Here is a 20,397-nt window from a genome sequence, read left to right as displayed (position 1 = left end):
TTTTAATTCTAATTACCAAAACTACTACAAATATCTTAACAAATCTAGCCACAAACATCCTAATTTGAAACTGATTTTTTTTAAATGAAATACATACATAACTATTTATTTGTGAGCATACAGGATGCCCAAGTGCCTTAGGTTGCCTATAGTTACTAAACGAATGTCTTTTTTGGCCAAAAAAAGTGGCGTTTCTTGTACTGTAACTGTATTTTGCTTTGTGTCCAATAAAGATCTAATCTATTCAGCATCATAATAACAAAATGGCTAAAAATGTACTTACAATGCACAGACACAGTGATATTGACGGTAGCTGCCCCCTGCGAGTTGACGGCCTCACACGTATACACACCGGCGTCCGCCCGCGACAGGCGGGTCATGTTCAGCATACTACCTTCTGAGATTATTCTATCGTCTGTAAAACAAAAAATATAATTAAACTTTTCATATAACATTTCGTTGCGGGTTCAAGGACAGTTTAACTATCCCCGGGACAAACTTGACCTTCACTGGTTGAGTTTTTTTGGCGATCAAGCTGTAGATCCTGGCTACACAGGAGTTGCAGCGGTGGGAACGAGAGGTGGGAATAGTCCCGTTCTCTCATGAGTCACATAGTCGAACAGGTTAGAATGTTCTTGGAAGTTTTCTCCAGTTACGACAATATCATCTAGGTAAATAAAGTTTATAGTCATGAAGATTACAGGTTTTAATGTAATGAAAAAGTATTTTATTATGTAACGGGGGAAAAATATCTTGAAAGGTATTAAAACAGTATAAGTTCTGTGTAGGTAATTTAAGTAATACTAAATAAAGTAAGAGTTCATTTGTTGCTATAAAGTGACAGTATTCATTTAGATGATCTGTACTTTTTGTCGTCATTTTATTAAAAACCTGAACAAATAAATAATGATAATATTTAAAAAGACGACATCTATTAAAAACATAAATACATTAAACAATGAAATAAATTAGCGTGGTGGAAGCTTAAATGTGGAATGAAGTAGAAAACTATAAATATAGCAAATATAATGTAGTCAGGGAAGTTTAGGTATAACAAAATGAAAGTACTCATAATTAAAAGACAACAACTACACAGGGAAAAGGGAGCTGCACTACATTTATATAGATAGATAAGACTTTATTGTACCACCATACAAAACAAATTAAAAAAAGAAAGAAAGACGAAAGTAAAAAGAGTTATTCGGTCAACGCAAAAAAGCTGAAGTCAAAGAAAAACATCTACAAAAACTTACTACCGCTGCTATACGAGGACTGCGTGATGGGCAGGCCGTCTTTGGTCCAGGTGTACGTGATGCTGGCAGGATTGCCGTCAGCTCGCAGCATGATGATGAGTGGTTCATTCTCTTCGCCTACCGCCGTTTCTGGAGTTGTCTCGTCGAAGATTGGCGCGTCTGTGGCAAGATTTCAGACATGATGTAATGATGTTTCTTTGCTCATGCACAAAATAGATGAGGCTGAAGACGTAGTGTGGGCAGGCCTCCCACTAGGTGGACCGACGATCTGGTGTAGGTCGCGGGAGGTGCCTGAATGCGAAATCCTTGGAGGAGGCCTTTGTCCAGCAGTGGATATCATTCAGCTGTAACGAAGCACAAAATAGAAATGTGGCTCATGGTGAATAGGTAGGACTACTAACCTATCTAACATAAGCATTATAGTCAGCATTATAAATGTTAAGAACTTCCTATCTGGATTTATTCTGTTAGCATAGAATTTATTTTACGATGGAAGTCTTGATGTCTTTCACAAATTTATTATGACACCACTAGAAACGTCAACGCGTAATTCTAATATGTCTTGTAGCATGATCATGTAATTTAATGACCCTTAGTAACATGTAGTCTATTTGTTAATAACAAATCAAATCAAAACTGATTAGGCTTAATCTAATTTTAATTAATTAAATTAATTCTAGATTTTCATTAGACTTTATACGATCGCTACTAAGTGCTCTCAGCATGAATAATCAGTTAATCTGAACAGCATTTGCGAGAAACATTCAATTAGCAAACTTAATAAACTAAAAGTCACTATAGTAGGTATAAGCTTAACTTATTATTGTTTACTTTTGCGATGTGTTTAAAGTTTACTTTACTGTGAGACAAGCTAAATTACACCATATTTTTGACGACATTGAGTAGACATTAAAAAAAATACCTTTCGCGAATAAAATTGCCACGTTTATGATACCACGTAATAACTGAGGGGGTCAAAAATGGCTCCAAATGGTTTGTGTAATATTACACACGGTGCTGCTCACCTCTGTTACTTGAACTTGGCTTGACACGCTACCGCGTAGATAGTGTCTGATCTGCTTAACAATACAAAGTTGAACTACAAAACAAATTAACAAATACTTACAAAGCACTTTCAAACTCAGGGCGTCGTGGACGCTCCGTTGAAGCGCTTCGTTCATAGCCTGGCAAGTATAGACGGCTCCGTTCAATTCCTTGGTCACGTTCAGTTTCAGGTCTATTGTGGACACCGTTCCACCGTGGAGACCCTTCTTCAGTTGCATTGGAGACCCTGAGAGAAAGAAAATTGTTAATGAGTGTAACATAACTTATTGGTGCTACAATACTACTCAGATAATAGACTATAGATTTATTCTACACATCCCTAGTCAGATTGTCTATGGAGGAATGTCAAGGATTATTTCTTTGCTTGCTTACAATGACATGTGCTTCAAGACTGATGATTCTTCCATACTAAACGTCACTTTAAACTAATGTTCAACGCGCGTGTAAGACAATGTTTTAAGTACAGTTAGAGGTGGTCGATCCTAAAAAATTCAATAATGTTTTTAAGAAACTTCAGTTTTTCAGTCCTTAGACAATGTCAAGTTCACTAGTAATTTAGTTTTTATTCCATCTTTCCACTTATTCGCAGAATCAGTGTTTTCATCATATAAAGTGATTCTTTTCAACACACATGTACATGTGGTGCTTCATTGGATTCTAAAGAACGTAAAAGTATAAATAATTGACATTGTGCTTTTCGAGTCAAAATAAAAATAGTGCCTGCAGATATATCAGAAGCCTTCTAAGAGTTCTCGCAGACAAGAGACTTTGGGCCAATACTTTGGTCGGTTTCTAATTTTTACAAGCAATGGGCCGATACCAAATCGGTGTACTGTGCGTACTTTAATCTTTCTTCATACTGACTAACAGTCCAACTAAGCGCCCAAAAAGACTGTATTCTACGGGGGCCTCTTCTTTTTCGTTGCTACACTCTTGCCAGAGTGGTCGTGGTCGTCACACCAGGTCCGGTGGCAAGCCTCACAATCCGTCGCCATTCCTCCCTTTCTTGTGCACTCATGGAGTGGACCATTGAGTGCGGTTTTGACCTGGTACTGTCCAGCGCATGGGTCACCTGCCGCACGCTCTTGTGCCCTCAACCTTCCCCTGCTGACAGTTTAACTTTCCCCCGGGACAAACTTGACCTTCATTGGTTGGGTTTTTATGGCGGTCAAGCTGTAGATCCTGGCTACACAGGACTGGAGTTGCAGTGGTGGGAACGAGAGGTGGGAATACTCGTAGTCCCGTACCTTCCCCTGCACGACAAGTCGTTCGACAGAAGCGTCGGGGGCCTCTAAAACACCTAAGTTTGTTGTAATCAGTATGAAAATGTATGGAAGTGAACACTTTACACCGATTTGGTATCGGCCGATTACTCATACAAATTATAAACAGAACTATCGGCCGACCAAATGTCTAGTCTGCACGGACTCTAAAACCTTACGAAATGTATCATCTCAATTAATTTCTCAGTCGAATTTATGAAAATTTGATGAGGCTTAGACGTCACAATTTCTAATTACTTAGATGAGATTTCTCTTACGTCACTACGTATTTAATTTGTGAGTGTGTCTAGTGAGATTTGTAATTAACACTCCATTAACCGAAAGATTGTTCGTCTTGAAATAAACTTGTACCTTTGTTCCCTATGTATTGGCATCTTGAGTAATAGGTAAGGCTTATAAACTAATGAATAATAAGTTTTTCGAAATAGAGTTTTCTGCATTAAGTTTTACATCACATTAATTTATGTGTGCAGAAACACCAACGTTTGATGGATGTTAAAAGTATTGATGTTTTGGTAGTTGGAGGTAAGATAGCCAGTTTTTCTGTGGTTTATAATCTGACGCAGTTTGAAACGCACTGTTAGTTTGTATTCTCAGGCGTTATATTATAAACTGACGGAGTTCACAATTTCACGTTGACATAGATCGTTTCATCCACGAAGACGCGCCCCACCATTCTTTTGCTAATAATTGAGTGTTATCGGTACACGCTAAATTATCCTACACACACTACAATAATGACGCTCGGATTGCTCGGCTCAAACTTCCCGCAACTCGCGCTTCCCTCGACCAAACATTGGTGGGGCGCGTCTTCGTGGATGAAACGATCTAAAGAAATCTTTGCTTGTGTTGATCGCTTCAATTCTTACTGCGTGAGCTTTAAGCTATAATTTGTTTTGTTTTAGCTTGACATTTGAATATCTAAAACACTGACCTTGAACCGGTATACCGTCGCGCCACCACGACAGAGTGGCGGGCGGGTTGCTTGATGCGGCGTCGCAGTAGAGAGTCGCTTCGATTCCCGGCTTGAGCTCTTCGGGCACTGCTCTCACTTTTACTGTCTCTGGTGCAACTGTTGAAGAAAAAATTGTTTAGTAATTGGTTTCATTTTTAGATTTACATAAAACCTGGTCCGTGAGCACGTAGAATCCCGTCCAATGACCCTAAGCTACGCATCCTTATCGCTCGCGCGTAATTATATTGCTGTCGCGACTGTGCGATTCTACGTGCTCACGGATCAGGCTTTAGTCAATCACGATCGTATTCACAAACATTACTATGAGGTCTCACAGTGCGCGTGGACGCACAGGGTGACACACGAACCAATCACAGAGCTGTATTCAAAGCTGTGCGTTCGATTTGCAGCTTCACTTAAGCAAGCATCGTTTGTGTATACCTACGGGCGCTAGGCAATAAGGTTACAATGGAGCGAGGTGTAAGAATTTTTAGCTTGATATTTCAAAGTAACACCTATTTCATCATTTCTCTTACTTTCAACTTTCAACGTAAAAACAGCCCAGAGTGAGATTTATTTTTAAATACTTAAATACTATCCAAGAGTACCTCAAAGACAGTCTACAAGTATAAATCTGCGTCCCCCTTTCCTCTAATTTTTTAATTTTTCTGTGCCCGACAGGGTCCATACTGTCCTATATTATTTCATCATCATCATCATCATTTCAGCCATAGGACGTCCACTGCTGAACATAGGCCTCCCCCAATGCTTTCCATGTTGATCGATTGGTAGCGGTCTGCGTCCAGCGCTTCCCTACTATAACCTTTATGATGTCGTCGATCCACCTTGTTAAGCATCCTATTTAACGTGTAGAATAGCAATAAAGAGTTTGAACCTTGCTTGCAACAGTAACTTGATCTGCTAGATATCTATAGGAGACCAATCAATAGCATAACTATTTGACAGCAGTTAGTTAGATTGACAAGCAAGTCAATTTGATGATCTGTGTACATCAAATATGTACTTTTGGCTAATAAACGTATTCCAGGAATTCATTCGTACACCGAACTATTTATATTACAATTTCAGCACCAAACTAAGTGAAAAGGTTAGATTTATTGAAACAGTATCGAGAATTCCAATCAACTACTATAAAACATATTACTTACATTCTGGGTAAATGAATCCGTCAATAATTTTAGTTTCTACGAAATTATTATTAAGAATAGTATTCATAAGACAATAAATAGAATGAAGGGTAATTCAAAGAGATAACGGTCAATGGTACAAAAACAAGTCAAAGTCAAAACTATCATAACTTTATTATAGGTGATTATTAAAATAGTACCTAAAAATCGTGAAATAAAATAATTCGATAGCTCTTTTAAAATGCGAACAGCTAGGGATTGGAATTTTCTGCCTGCTGCTGTCTTTCCTGAACATTATAATCCGGGCCTTTTCAAGGCAAGAATGAATTGGCACTTACAGGGCAGATAATAATAATGTACCATCCTAGACTGCATCTCACTTAACACCAGGTGCGATTGCGGTCAAATACCTGCCTTGTTATGCATAAAAAATAGTAAAAAAACATGTCATGTCAGTCATCAAACATGTCTCATAATCTTTTTGACCTACCAGCCCTTACAGACCAAAATTTGGCAAGTGCTGAAACGAAGCGCCGCACACTGGATCGAGCCCATACAAAGCGTTGGACATCGCTTCCTTACTCAGTGTTTTTAAAATAAAATGAGATTGCGTCAACGTAGTAACTTCAAATTTTTACAGTGTAAGGTTGACAAGTTTATCTTTCTAATGTGATAGATTTTACTTATTAGATGGCAATTAATATAAGTGAAAAAAAATCTTAAAATATAGTGATGAAAAACTTGTATTTATTGTTCAATTAAAAGCAAATACTCACTCATTTTGGTCTGTTTCCATATTTAAAGAGTAACATAGTCTAACAATACTCTAAATTTATTCTCATTAAGTGTTAAAATTATCAAAGAAATATTTTTGTAAACGCCTGATTTTTCATTGCACACAATCACTTTGTTCGATTTTGTCGAGCTTGTTTTCATATTCTGTTAACTGTTAGATACATAATCTAACAATACTCTAAATTTATTCTCATTAAGTGTTAAACTTATGAAAGAAATGTTTTTGCAAACGCCTGATTTTTCATTGCACACAATCACTTTGTTCGATTTTGTCGAGCTTGATTTTATATTCTGTTAGCTGTTAGATACATACTAATGCAATTTTATAGGGACTTAGCGGACTACAAAACTGACTCCAATCAACAGATTGCCTAAGCCAATCTACGTTTGTAGCTAAAAACTGGTGCTCATTATAATGACACTACTTCTTCTTGCGACAAACAATGTCAATGAAATTATTGTTTTTTTTTTATAGTTATCTGATAAATAAAATGTGTAACTCAGTACCTACCTAACACAATCATAAATGAAGAAAAAAATACATACAAAATGTATGTATGGTATGTACTAAATTCAACGACAATCTTTTGAGATGATGACAATATGATTTTTTTACTATATCTGTTTTATAGTATTTCTTTATGTTCATAAAGTATTAACTACGTTAGTACTTACCTCTGTTTATCTGAAGAGAGTGTATGCGAAAACAGCTCTAGTATCCTAGCTAAAGAACTAGCGCGATCTTTCATCGTGGTTTTTAATAATGCATACAAATCTCTATTTGACTTGAGGTTTTTCATTTTAATGAGTATTTTTACTGAATTGCACACGATAAACAACTCATAAACCAAAATAAACATCTTTGGTTTACCTGACATTATTTTAGTGTAACGAATTTTACCTAAGTTAATTTTGCTATGCGGAAAAATGAGGCGCTTTTATTTAGTTTTTTGTGATTTTCTCGAAAATAGGGATGAATAAGGGTCTAAAAACTGAGTAATAATATCGCCCACGTTGTCATCTATCATCTCTCATTCATGGTTTGTTAAAGATCGCCCAAGATGTCAACTAAAACACGCAGTTTTCATTAAAAAAAATACCTTTTAAAAATACGTCAAAATAGCCAAGCTAGAAGTTTTTTAGGCACTCATTTTAACACACAGATTAAGATAAAGGTATAAGATAATACATTAATAAGTAATAACATAAAACCAGTGAACGAAATTGGATAAATTGACAATACAAACAGAAGTCAGAAAATCCATGATTTTGACTTTGTTCACTTTACGGTCGCACCACATAACTATGATAGTAGATCATGACTTGATATTAGTGATATTTGATAGAATGAAGTCTCATCTTTCAATTTATATGCAAATCAATCTTGTTTTAAGTAGTTGCATTTAAAGCACCATGTCCAACACCTTGTATGGGCTCGATCCACCGTGCGCCGTAACAAACTCCGTTACCACTGTCTGCCGGTTTAAAAGTAAATAAATACAAACAGATCTTCCTAGTAACTATCTATTTAACATCAATGGCTGTTATGTAATAAACAGGTTGTTAAAACAAATAACATACCCACAAGAGAAAGGTTCATTCGAAAATATCCTTTGAATACCCAAATTCCGCTAACTGGACCAGTCCTATGTTAAGAGTCCCACGAATACAAGGCTTACGAGTAACGTTGAATATTATTTTCAGTAAACCGTTTTTCGGTCAATTTTCTAAAATTATATTCAACATCGTATTAATGAAGTGACTCTAAAAACAGGTGTACTTTTACTGGTACCGAACAAAATAAATTAAGATTTATAATCGATTAAATGAAGAATTAAAGTATTTTCAGTTTTGTTAATGTTCTTTTTTGTGTAATTGAATAAACATTTCATTCTTATATTCTTTCTTATATTTAATTTTGTACCCAGTTTAGGGACGTTTATATTAATATCACTCTATTTAATAAGGCAAAGAAATCAGATTTTATTCAGTAAAATGTTGGCATGACAATGAAAAGCAACTAAAACTATAGTTGGGCTTTTGTGACTCGGTTTAAAAAGCAACAGTATACTTTATTTATTTTTATTTGGAAAGTATATTTACGCCCGTATTCACAGACGTTACTATGAGTTCTCACAGTGCGCGTGGACGCACAGGGTGACATATGAACCAATCACAGAGCTCTATTCTACGCTGTGCGATCGATTTTCTACTTCACATAAGCAAGCATCGTTTGTGAATACGGGCGTTAGAACCACACTAATTAGTCCCCACCCTACGTGGGACGCTTAACAGTTTGAATTATGAAAGCGAACAGAATTCTGTGAGAACCGAAATTACAGGTTGGTAATTAGAAATTTAAATTAAGCAAAGCAATATGAATTTGCTAATTTTCTTTCGGAGTTCAATGTAAATCATTAGGTATGCAAAAGGTAAAAAAATCACCGGCTCCCCTTGTTTATTTCGGAGAGTTATTACTTACTCATTCATTTTATACTTTTCTATAGCCTAATAACAATTTAACATATCGAGATGTTAAATAACACTGACAGAGATCCTTTCTCTGTCACCATTTACTGACAAAGTGCAGTGTTGACTGCACATTAAGTGACCTGTCATCATCATTATCATCGTAATCATCAGGTCAATAAGTCTCCACTGTAGACACACAATCCTCTCCAATTTACCAGAGGCAAATGGAGGATTTGGCCAGAGGGGTTGGGAAGGCCTGAATTCGCATGTTTTTTTCCTTAGTTACCTCTTACGACATCCGCGAAAAGAGTGAAGGATATACTCTTAGATACCTGTTACCTGTTTTCTTAGAGGTATTGGAGAGAAATCGAGCCTTAACGAACTCCTATGTTCTTCTGATTAATCGTTGCGGATCCAATGACAGTTTAACTTTCTCCCGGGACAAACTTGACCTGATTGTGTTTTTATTGGTAGTCAAGCTGTAGATCCTGGCTACAAAGGAGTTGCAGTGGTGGGAACGAGAGGTGGGAATAGTTCCGCTAATAGATACCTGTATTAGAAGAAAAAAATCATCATCATCATCATCAACAGCCCTTTACAACCCACTGCTGGACTATGAGCCTCCTCCACTATAGTGGAGGGTTTTGCCATAATCTCCAGTTCCCCACGCTTGGCAGGCAGGTTGGAGATCGCAGTTTAAAAGATTGATGTTTTTCAGAGAGCGCGCTGTTTGATGTGTAGTCCCTAAGTCGCCTCTTACGACACCCGCGAGAAGTGTAGGGTTTGGTGACAAATGTATTCTACTAGAAGAAAAAATACGTATAGATATTATAAGTTAAGTGACTTACAGTGAACGTTCAGCGTGACAGTCTCAAACAGCGGGATCTCAGTGGCGCTGTTGGTTGCTTCGCAGCGGTACTGCGCCTGGTTGTCAGTGACATTTGTCAGGATTGATATCTCTGCTGACACCGACTTATCAGTGGTTTTCGTCACTGAGTGGATCTGGAAGAAAAGAAGGCATTAGATTCATCATCATCATCACTGCTGTACATAGCCTTGCCTGCTCAATGATTTGCAGATTGACCGGACGAATGAGTTTAGGATATTTAAAAGGAGTCAAATGAATATCATAAAACACATTAAATTGGTAATTATTCGCTATTATACAAAATAAGATTTATTTAGAGTTAATAGACAAAAACAGATGATTTATATCTCTGTAAATCAACAAGGTGGGAAAAAGCCTTAAAAAGCTTTTTGAACTTTTGACGAACGAAAAAAAATATAATTCCATTCTCAACATTTGTGCTTTAGAAAAATAAAACGGCAAAATATTTGGCGATCTATTTTAATTATTTGATAGATTAACGCCCGTATTCACAAACATTACTATGAGGTCTCACAGTGTGCGTGGACGCACAGGGTCACACACGAACCAATCATAGAGCTTTATTCAACGCTGTGCGTTCGATTTGCGGCTTCACTTAAGCAAAGATCGTATGTAAATACGGGCGTCAGTCATTTGTGATCAGTAATTAGCGTAGCACTGACGTCATTTCTATTCTTTGTAATGAATTATTCAACATAAAGATTACAATATCCGAAAAAGTTGAACTAGGCCGCATCTTTTTAAAACCTTATAAGAATGGCGGTCAGCGAACTGTCCCTCCATAAATAAAATTTTCTACACCATAAACCTCGGCGAGGATCTTTCTTAGTTTAATGGGTTTTTATTGTATGGGAGGTTTTAAATTTTCTTGAGGAAATTATTAAGGGAGGGTCCATAAGACTTAGTTAAGTTATTAACAGTTATTCGGTGGGAAAAACGGCAGTTTGGAATACCTTGTAAGGTATTTTATCTCCTGCAGATTTCATGTAGAAAGAAGGATGTTTGTTCTCTCTCGTGGACAAAAATGTGAATCCACGAATAGCGATATCCATAGAGATATAGAGAGATGCCAACTAATGCGCTGAGTTCGAAACTCAGTGTCACATTAGAAATTGACTTATACAAAGTAATCAAAATAGTATGTGCTCATTATCCACTGCGGTATCAGTATTCAACGTTTGAATAATCTTTAGTACTACGCTAACAATGTAAACTGTTTACATTATGACGTCTGCAGCAATTGTGTTCTGTTTTTGGGCATATTGCTGCGACACCGGCCCCGCCCCCTTGTCACATCTCACTTTAGTTTTTGTGATCTGTGGCGATATCGATAAGTTCTCTAAGTGAATTAGGCCAGGTGCTATTCGTGCGGGTGCTCTAAGTGGACTACGTGGTCAAAAATACTTAGGTACCTTCTTGTCATTCTTGAACCAGGTCAGGGTAGCAAGGGGATTCCCTCCCGAGGATATGCAGGACAGCTTCTGGACTGTTCCAGCTGAGAGGGTAGTCCCTGGGATGTATCCGGTGATCATCGGTGCTGAAGGAGGGTCTGGAACAAGAGAATTATCGTCATTATATACAGTGTGAGTCACGTTAAAGTGTACATATGAAAATAGATGAAACTAGTTCTATTTTTATCGACAAAAAAGAGGTCAATAAATTTTTGAGATTTTTTTTTAATTTTTTATAGAATTTTTTTTCTTTCAATTACTTATTGCAAAGAAAACGTAATAACTTTTAAACTAAGCGGTATATCCTGATAAAATAATAACAGTAATAATGCTAAATAACAGGCGATACTAAAAAAATACACAAAATACACAAAAAAGGCCAACAAATAATAAAAAATTATACTTTTTGAAAAAAATCTGCTTTTAAATTCGTGTTTTTTTTGGTTATTTGATAAATTTCTCCAAAAAATGCCCCTATAACCGGTAGTTTTTATTACTTTGTATTATTCTCTATCGTATTACCTTCGTAAAACCAAAAATCGCATGTCTCTATTCCTATCACAACGTTTGCAATGATCGTGTGAACTAAGCCTCTCCGGGCGCGCCATTCAAAGCTTCGTTATCAACGAAACTGAAAATGGCTCTAGATTTGTAATTTTAATAAAGGCAAGTTATATTTCAAATAAAAACAAAAGATTTCGAAGTAAAATAAGCATTTTAGTTAAAATTAAAATTGTCTCTACCTGTAGCGGAGAATAATGTTGTGGCAGGCCTTTGTTCAAATGATCATAGCAAATGTTGTGATAGGGATAGAGACATGCGATTTTTGGTTTTACAAAGATAATACGATAGAGAATAATAAAAAGTAATAAAAACCACCTGTTATACGGGCATTTTTTGGAGAAATTGATCAAATAACCAAAAAAACACGTATTTAAAAGCAGATTTTTTTCAAAAAGTATAATTTTTTATTACTTGTTGGCATTTTTTGTGTATTTTATGTATTTTTTTATTATTGCCTGTTATTTAGCATTATTACTGTTTTTATTTTATCAGGATATACCGCTTAGTTTAAAAGTTATTACGTTTTCTTTGCAATAAGTAATTGGAAGAAAAAAAATTCTATAAAAAATTAAAAAAAAATCTCAAAAATTTTTTGACCTCTTTTTTGTCGATAAAAATAGGTCTAGTTTCATCTATTTTCATATGTACACTTTAACGTGACTCACACTGTATATATTTGCATGCTATTGTTGATGGCTGGATAGGTGATCATATTTTGTTATTTTCGACCTTCTGTACACCCTATTCAAAGACAAATAAATATTTCTATTTCTATTTTTACAAAGGCTACTTAGTCTTAGGAGCACGAAACGTGATCGCCCCAAGCAAACTTGGCGGCGCACTGTAGCAGACGAAGCGAAGAAAATCGGCAAGACCTGGAGCGAGATCAAACGCGAAGCTCAAGACCGAACGCGATGGAGGACTGTTGTGGACGCCCTCTGCCCCATCTAGGGGACATAGGACCTTAAGTCAAGTCAAGTCACTACAGGAGCAAGACCGTGTCTTTTTCCCAATGACAAATGGAGGATTTAACCTACATTCCCTACGCCTGGTACCCCCTCCCGTGCCGCTCCCATAGCTCAAACACTGACTGAGCTAAGTACCAATCTAAATATAACTCAAAGGTGACTGACTGACTGACTGACATAGTGATCTATCAACGCACAGCCCAAACCACTGGACGGATCGGGCTGAAATTTGGCATGCAGGTAGATATTATGACGTAGGAATCGTTAAGAAAGGATTTTACGATACTCCACTCCTAAGGGGGTAAAGGTAAAACGGGATCCACGCGTACGAAGTCGCGGGCGGCCGCTAGTATAGCATATTGCACGAATTATAAAAATGGAACCAATTCGTTTTTAAAATGCATTAATTTTCCACAAATCATAGTACAAGGGCCCCGCTACAAAATTCGTATAGCATACGCCATACACCCAGCCAGTAATTAAAATAATGACCGTCGCCACCCTAGTTAGGTTAATTGGGGACATGTCCTGTTTGTATGGGCATGCTTAATTATGAAGGTATAACCACTATGCTGAGTAAATGATGATATTAATTATTGGGAGTAAATAAGGCGTTAGGGTTGTTTGGAGGGTAGTGTTACAAAATTTTTATAGAGTTTTGATAGAGGGTTTAGTTAATTTTGTTTAAAGATGATAGATATAAGAAAGGTAGTAAAGAGTTTAAAGTAAACCAGATTTTAAATCAATCGTTTAAGTGTTCTGTAAGTACTCGTACAAAAGATTGTTTTGGCTCTTTGTAGGTTACCAAAAAATTGTCTAAATAGAACTAATTTTTGTATTTTTATGTATAAATTTTACAACAAACAAACAAAACCTCTTATTTTTTGGTATGTTTTAAATTTAAATCGAATTTATTTAAAACTCAACACTCCGCCTACACAGTGCAGAAAAAAGGTTTCAAACATAAAGTTAATCAATACAAAACAATTTCTTAAAATTTCTCAAATTCACTACATTTTTTAAATTGTTTTTACCTGTGGGAACCTATAAGTGGTTTACTCGTTGCCTACCTATCTTATGTCATTATTACACATTGTAAAACCCTGGTTTTCCTAAATAAATAAACAAATAAGTTATCTTAAAAAATGCATACTAAGAGCCTACTTCAAACACCCTACATTATCAAGATAAAATCTAGAAAAGGGACGGTTATTTTACGAGTGATAAAGTGTGCATACCAAAATCACACCCCAATGGACGGTCAAACTGCTGAAGACGTGTCCAATACAACACTAACGTTCGGAAATCACCGGATATATTCCCAATAAATACCGCTTACAATATCAGCTCACGTCACGTGATATTCAAGTCACGTACGATCGTATCAGCCCGGGTGGAGCGAGGCGTGCGGTGTGTGGCCCCTGGACTATATTGTTGACTAATAAATTAGTGTTTTTACACTTCGCTGTGACTGAGGACACATTTGCACTATAGTTTACTGTAAGTACTTTATATTGAACGTGAAAGTAACTGTTACTGTAACTTCGTACGCGTGGATCCCATTTTACCCCCTTAGGCTGGTTTTAGTGTCACGCGGACTGTCAGTGCGGATCGCTCCGCACAGCCGATCTGTAAGAACTGCTAGGGAGCGAGCGGTTCCTACGGACCGCATTACTCTAAAACGCTCCCTAGAAGTTCATACAGATTGGCCGTCCGCACCGGACGGTCCGCGTGACACTATAACTTTAAAAAAAAAAACCGACTTCAAATGCGTGAACACAAATAATACCTATTCAACAAAAACATAATCGTTCAAATTGGTTCATAATCGGCGGAGATATTGCGTATAAAAAAGTTCATCCCCAATTTTCCACCCTTGGGGGTGAAATATTTTCTTCAAATTCGCATGAAACCACCCTTTTGATAATAGCTATTCAACAAAAAAATAATCGTTCAAATTGGTTTATAATCGGCGGAGATATTGCGTATAAAAAAGTTCATCCCCAATTTTCCACCCTTGGGGGTTGTTTTTTTTATTATTAAATTTAAATGGGACCACCCTTGAGGTATTACCTATACGCCGAAAAAAGATTTGTTCAAATCGGTTCATAATTGGCGGAGTTATCGCGTAACAAACATAGAAAAAAAAAACATACGGGTCGAATTGAGAACCTCCTCCTTTTTTTGAAGTCGGTTGAAAACCAACCTTAGGGGTTGAATTTTGCAAAATCCCGTCTTAGTGAGCACCTACGTTCTAAAAGGAACCCCCATGCAAAATTGGAGACTCCTAGCACTTGTAATTTCTGAGATTTCGTGATGAGTGAGTAAGTCAATCAGTGACCTTTCGCTTTTATAGATATTATAGATTATAGATAGATTGTTTTGCACCTACAATACTTATTTTTATATGAATTTATAAAGCCATACAAGTAGACTATAAATATCAAAATAAAGATGAAAGTTTTTATATTTAGAAAACCCATCGTTTCTCATGTGAGGGATGAATATGAAAATTCTTGTTAAAGCTTTTGGTAAGAAATGTGATATTGATAAGGGGACTCGCTTCAAAGGCTGTGTGGGAGGACACAAACGAGGGAAGCCAGGAGCAAAAGGTAGAACGTTAAGTTACGAATAAATAAAATAATAGTAGTTGTTAATAAGAGCTATTAATAAAGCGCACTTAAACTATTCCTTGAAGCGCACCTATGTTATGTCGCCCTGGTACTTTTAATTCATCTTAGTCTAGACATAAAGTTCAAAATCTTTATAATAGTAAACATAGGTGCGCATTGAGGAATAGTTTAGGTGCGCTTCAGTAGGTGCGCGTTAAAATAGGTGCGCTTCGAGGAATACCTCGTTAATAGGCCGTCAAATAAAAAAAAATTGTAAGCCTACCCATATGTAAAAAGTTTTTTAAGGGTAATCTAGGAGCAATATCAATCACGTAATTTTTGTACCTCAATAAGGGTTTCGGACGGAGACATCCCGTTTAGTAAATAGTATACGTGTTTTAACACGAACATCCTGTTTGCAATGTCCCGCAAAAACCGATACGAAATTGTAATTCGAATTTCAAACACACGTGTGTGTTCACACGAATGTCCAGTTTTGCGGGGTCCGGTAATGCAGGATCTGAAACTGGATTGCCGTAGGAACAAGCCCTTACAATACAGTGTTGTGACAGTGTTATCTTACGCCCGTATTCACTAACGATGTTTACTTAAGTGAAGCAGCAAATGGAACGTATAGCGTTGTTGAATAGAGCTCTGTGATTGATTCGTGTTAACCTGTGCGTCCACGCGCACTGTGAGACCTCATAGTAATGTTTGTGATTCATCATCATCATCATCTTCATCATTTCAGCCATAGGACGTCCACTGCTGAACATAGGCCTCCCCCAATGCTTTCCACGTTGATCGATTGGTAGCGGCCTGCGTCCAGCGCTTCCCTGCTACCTTTATGGTGTTTGTGAATACGGGCGTATTTCTTCTTCTTTTTACAATACCTATTGTATTTCGTTCCATTTATTTCGATATCGATACAATAAGTAGTTTCCAGTTTTGACCGCGTTTCAATACAAACCTTTATGAACCAATGCCTTCAGTTCTCAATATAATAGTCAATAAATTAATACTCAATTCACTGAAGTAGAATCTATTATATTATTTGCTTCGCGAAATATGTATTTTGTTTTTATTATAGTAGAATATTGGCCAAAAAAATATTAATGTTTTTTCGATTCGACTTATTGTAAGTTACTTTTTGATTCGATGTTCGATATTACGATGTCTTTCATTGTGTAGTCGATATGTAAAATCAAATTGAAATTTATTCAATATTAAATTGATTGAAGCTACCAATAGGTACAGTCAGCGTCAAATAATTCGTGATACCCAAAGTGGGTATAAAGTTGACTGCACAACCTTATTTCAAGACGTATTGCGATCTTTTTGGCTACTTTGGGTGTCACTAACTATAGATCGTTTCATCCACGAAGACGCGCCCCACCATTCTTCCGCTAATGTTTGAGTGTTATCGGTACACGCTATATAATCCATGAGTGCACACGCACACTACAATAATGACGCTGGGATTGCTCGGATCAAACTCCTCGCACCCCGCGCTTTCCTCGACCAAAAATTGGTGGGGCGCGTCTTCGTGAACGAAACGATGTATATTTGACGCCGACTATACCAGTCGACAAAACTGTTGTCTTCATTGCATAATAAATAAACATATTATTTCAAGCCGTTCAACAATCTAAATGACAAAAGCAATAGCTTTCACTTGCCGTCGCCATTTTGAAACAACAATCCGCAAAATGGAAGTGTATCACAATGATCCCGATCGGTTCCGTGTTGCTGTCTCTACCGAGCAATAATAACGCGATGCAGGCAAAAACATGTATGCTGGTACAGGGAAAACTAAACAGCCAGATAAATCTAAAGGTTGTTGGTTCTGATCCGGCTTGAAGGACCAAAATGGAATAGATGACATTTATAACCACTGCCACAATATTATTTTAAGAATATCTGCCAATGTAATTCTATTCTCACTTTTCCACTGTCTAAGACCGCCAGATTATTGAATTTAGTGCAGGCGGGTTTAAGTATCTATGAGGGTGACGTATTCACTAAGTGTAAGTGAATAAACCCACCCTAATAAATAAAGATCAAAAAACATTTGTAAGTGGCTCATTTAGTGCAGGCGGGTTTAAGTATCTATGAGGGTGACGTATTCACTAAGTGTAAGTGAATAAACCCACCCTAATAAATAAAGATCAAAAAACATTTGTAAGTGGCTCATTCAGATCTGGCTCGAAGGATCAAGGAATATGAGCCCAGGATTAAATGATGATACTATGTCAATAATTGTCAAATTCTCACATGTCACTTCTCAAAATAATTATGTTTTGCAAAGTTCTCGTGAGTCAAAGGATGAACGTGTGAATGTATAGGTATAATAAAACGCCGTTTACCTATTACTAAACGGGATCCTGCAGAAAACACAGACATAACTCAATGGGAAAGAGCAGCAAAAATAGGCTGTCTTTCCTTGTTCAGCTACAATCATAATAACGTTCGCATAAGCAAAACATCTCAGTAATGGCACGCTCGTGATGGATGCTTTTTGTCATCGCACTGACAGCACGTGCCGGTTCGAACCCCGTTGGGTACATCACATAAATTAAGGCCAGTAATGTATTGTTCGTGTGTTCCAGAATAAGTATAGCACTTAAGTAAGTAGTCTGTAAATGATTCATTTGCGCGCGTATTCACAAACATTATGGGGTCTCACAGTGCGCGTGGACGCACAGGGTGACACACGAACCAATCACAGAGCTCTATTCAACGCTGTGCATTCGATTTGCTGCTTCACTTAAGTGAAGTGAAGTTGAAGTGCTTGCTTAAGCAAGCATCGTTTGTGAATACGGGCCTAAGCTAGAATATAGCACTTAAGTAAGTAGTGTGTAAATTATTCATTTAGTTTGTGAAATATTGAAATACCTAAAGAATTTTCTTGTTCCTACGGCAATCCAGGGGACAGGACCCCGCAAAACTAGACTGTCGTGTGTGTTTGAAATTCGAACGGATCGGTTTTTTGCGGGACCCTGCAAACTGGATGTTCGTGTGAATGTTGATATTAAAATACGTATCCAAGAACGACGATGACGTTAGAAACCCAACTTTATACAAATAAATAATCTGCTATTAACCGTACTGCGAAACGTAAATTTTCAAAAAATTCCGATCTTGGCACATCCCTAGCTGTCACCGCACTAGTTACAATAATAGAGAATCAACTCCTCTAGAGCCTAGCAAATCAGACAAAGAAATCAACCCCAACCGCGAACCGTAAATTCTCAAAAAAACCGATCTTGGCACAGCACTAGCTGTCACCGCACTAGCTATAATAGTGGAGCAATTAATTCCTCCGCCGTCCGCGCTCTCATTACTTTAATGAGAAGTACGTGCTGGCCAGTCACCCTTACGTAAGGGGCAGTACACACAGTATAAAGTACGAGTTCCCGCACGTTGGGCTTACGAAGTTGGTGGGAAGTATTTTCCCATTGTATGGATAATGTGGGAAGTTGCTGGTACAATTGTTTGATAGATTGTAGTTATTATGGATGTATTAATAAAGTATAAATAAGTAACATAATAATAATTGTATGGCATCAGAATTAAAACCAAGATACCTATACAGGGATGTGTGTATAGGGATTATTTATTTTGCTAGTATTCTTCTTTATAGACGTAAAAGTCACGTCATAATTTATTTATTTTCCGCAAATAGGCTTTTCATAAGCGCATTTATTACATCATTGCTTTAGGACAATAAATGGACCAGTGCTGAAATCAGCGCAAGAAACTCATGCCCGTTTTCACCATCAATCTCTAATTTGTAAGTGACCCCTATGGTAACAAATAACAGAAATTTCGTTTACATAGGGGTCACTTGAAATTTTGGATAGATGGTGAAAACGGGCATCAGTCATCTTTGTCAGTCTCTTTTTCAAGGGTTTACAATAGTATCAAGTTATTAATATTGATGCTATGATGATCAATAGTGCCTAAGCCTATTCATTCGAAAGTTTTATACATTCCGGGCCATCAAAAAATTAAGACAATTTTTTTAATGAAAAAATCGAATTGGTTACTTATCACCTTGTTCTTCGTTTTAAATGGTGTATTGTCGACAAAAGGTAACCACCATTGGTTACCAAAAGCAATTGACAACCAATACGCTCATCTACACCCGACTTTACTCGTCATTTGGCGATTCCAAAGCTATCCAAAACACGATTTACAATCTACTGCATATTTATGAAGGTGTTTCGGGATACAAACTAAGCTCGGTTTTTTATATTTTACCGAATCGTAAGCAAACATGCTTAGAAATTATGGTTCTGGTTGTGAACTTCTATGGTTTAACGGAAAAGTTTGTTCGATGGACTGACGACTTACTTAGAGGAGTCATTGGGAATCGTTCCCATGTTCAGTGGCTAAAACATGATGATCTCATGATCATCATAATTTCAGCCACAGGACGTTCACTGCTGCGCAGTGGGCCACAGTTCCAGCTACCCGTTTTTTCTCTCGCTCTCATCAATGGTGATTCTTTGCGATAGAACGAGATGACATGACGAGAAATGGGTAGCCGATAGTATAGGTTGGTAGCGGCCTGCTCCAGCGCCTTCCTGCTATCTTTGTTCATCTGGGAACCTTGTGGTTTATAAAGGTAGCAGAAAGACGTTGGACGCAGCCCGCTACCAATCGATCAACATGGAAAGCATTGGGGGAGGCCTATGTTCAGCAGTGGACGTCCTATAGCTGAAATGATGATGATATTTAAAAAATAGAATGCCAAAAAGGACACTAAAGTTTTGAGAAATTATTAAAATCACTTGTAGTCATCAACTACAGAATGAAAAATTAAATTAACCTTTAAACTTAAGAGAAACTTTTGATAATAATTATTATTAGCTAAGACTTAAATTACTTAGTTGGAGTTCGTTAAATATGCCGAGGTAAGGATGACATTAAATTTATG

At 37.1% G+C, this 20,397-nt stretch overlaps 1 protein-coding gene across 1 annotated transcript in view; it reads right to left on the bottom strand.

The window, feature by feature from the left end:
• Positions 1–20,397, bottom strand: part of LOC135084396 (nephrin) — a 304,519-nt gene that overhangs the window by 8,797 nt on the left and 275,325 nt on the right. The window contains exons 11-16 of the mRNA XM_063979170.1: positions 11,273–11,409; positions 9,820–9,973; positions 4,536–4,673; positions 2,380–2,544; positions 1,254–1,412; positions 284–415 (exon numbers count right to left, since the gene is read on the bottom strand). Of these exons, the coding sequence (XP_063835240.1) occupies positions 284–415; positions 1,254–1,412; positions 2,380–2,544; positions 4,536–4,673; positions 9,820–9,973; positions 11,273–11,409 (885 nt within the window). The remainder of the gene's footprint in view (positions 1–283; positions 416–1,253; positions 1,413–2,379; positions 2,545–4,535; positions 4,674–9,819; positions 9,974–11,272; positions 11,410–20,397) is intronic.

This window comes from Ostrinia nubilalis, chromosome 26 (genome assembly GCF_963855985.1).
Source record: "Ostrinia nubilalis chromosome 26, ilOstNubi1.1, whole genome shotgun sequence".
Taxonomy (NCBI): domain Eukaryota; kingdom Metazoa; phylum Arthropoda; class Insecta; order Lepidoptera; family Crambidae; genus Ostrinia; species Ostrinia nubilalis.
Note: the sequence above shows the minus strand (reverse complement) of the source record. Positions and strands in the feature narration are given on the sequence as shown.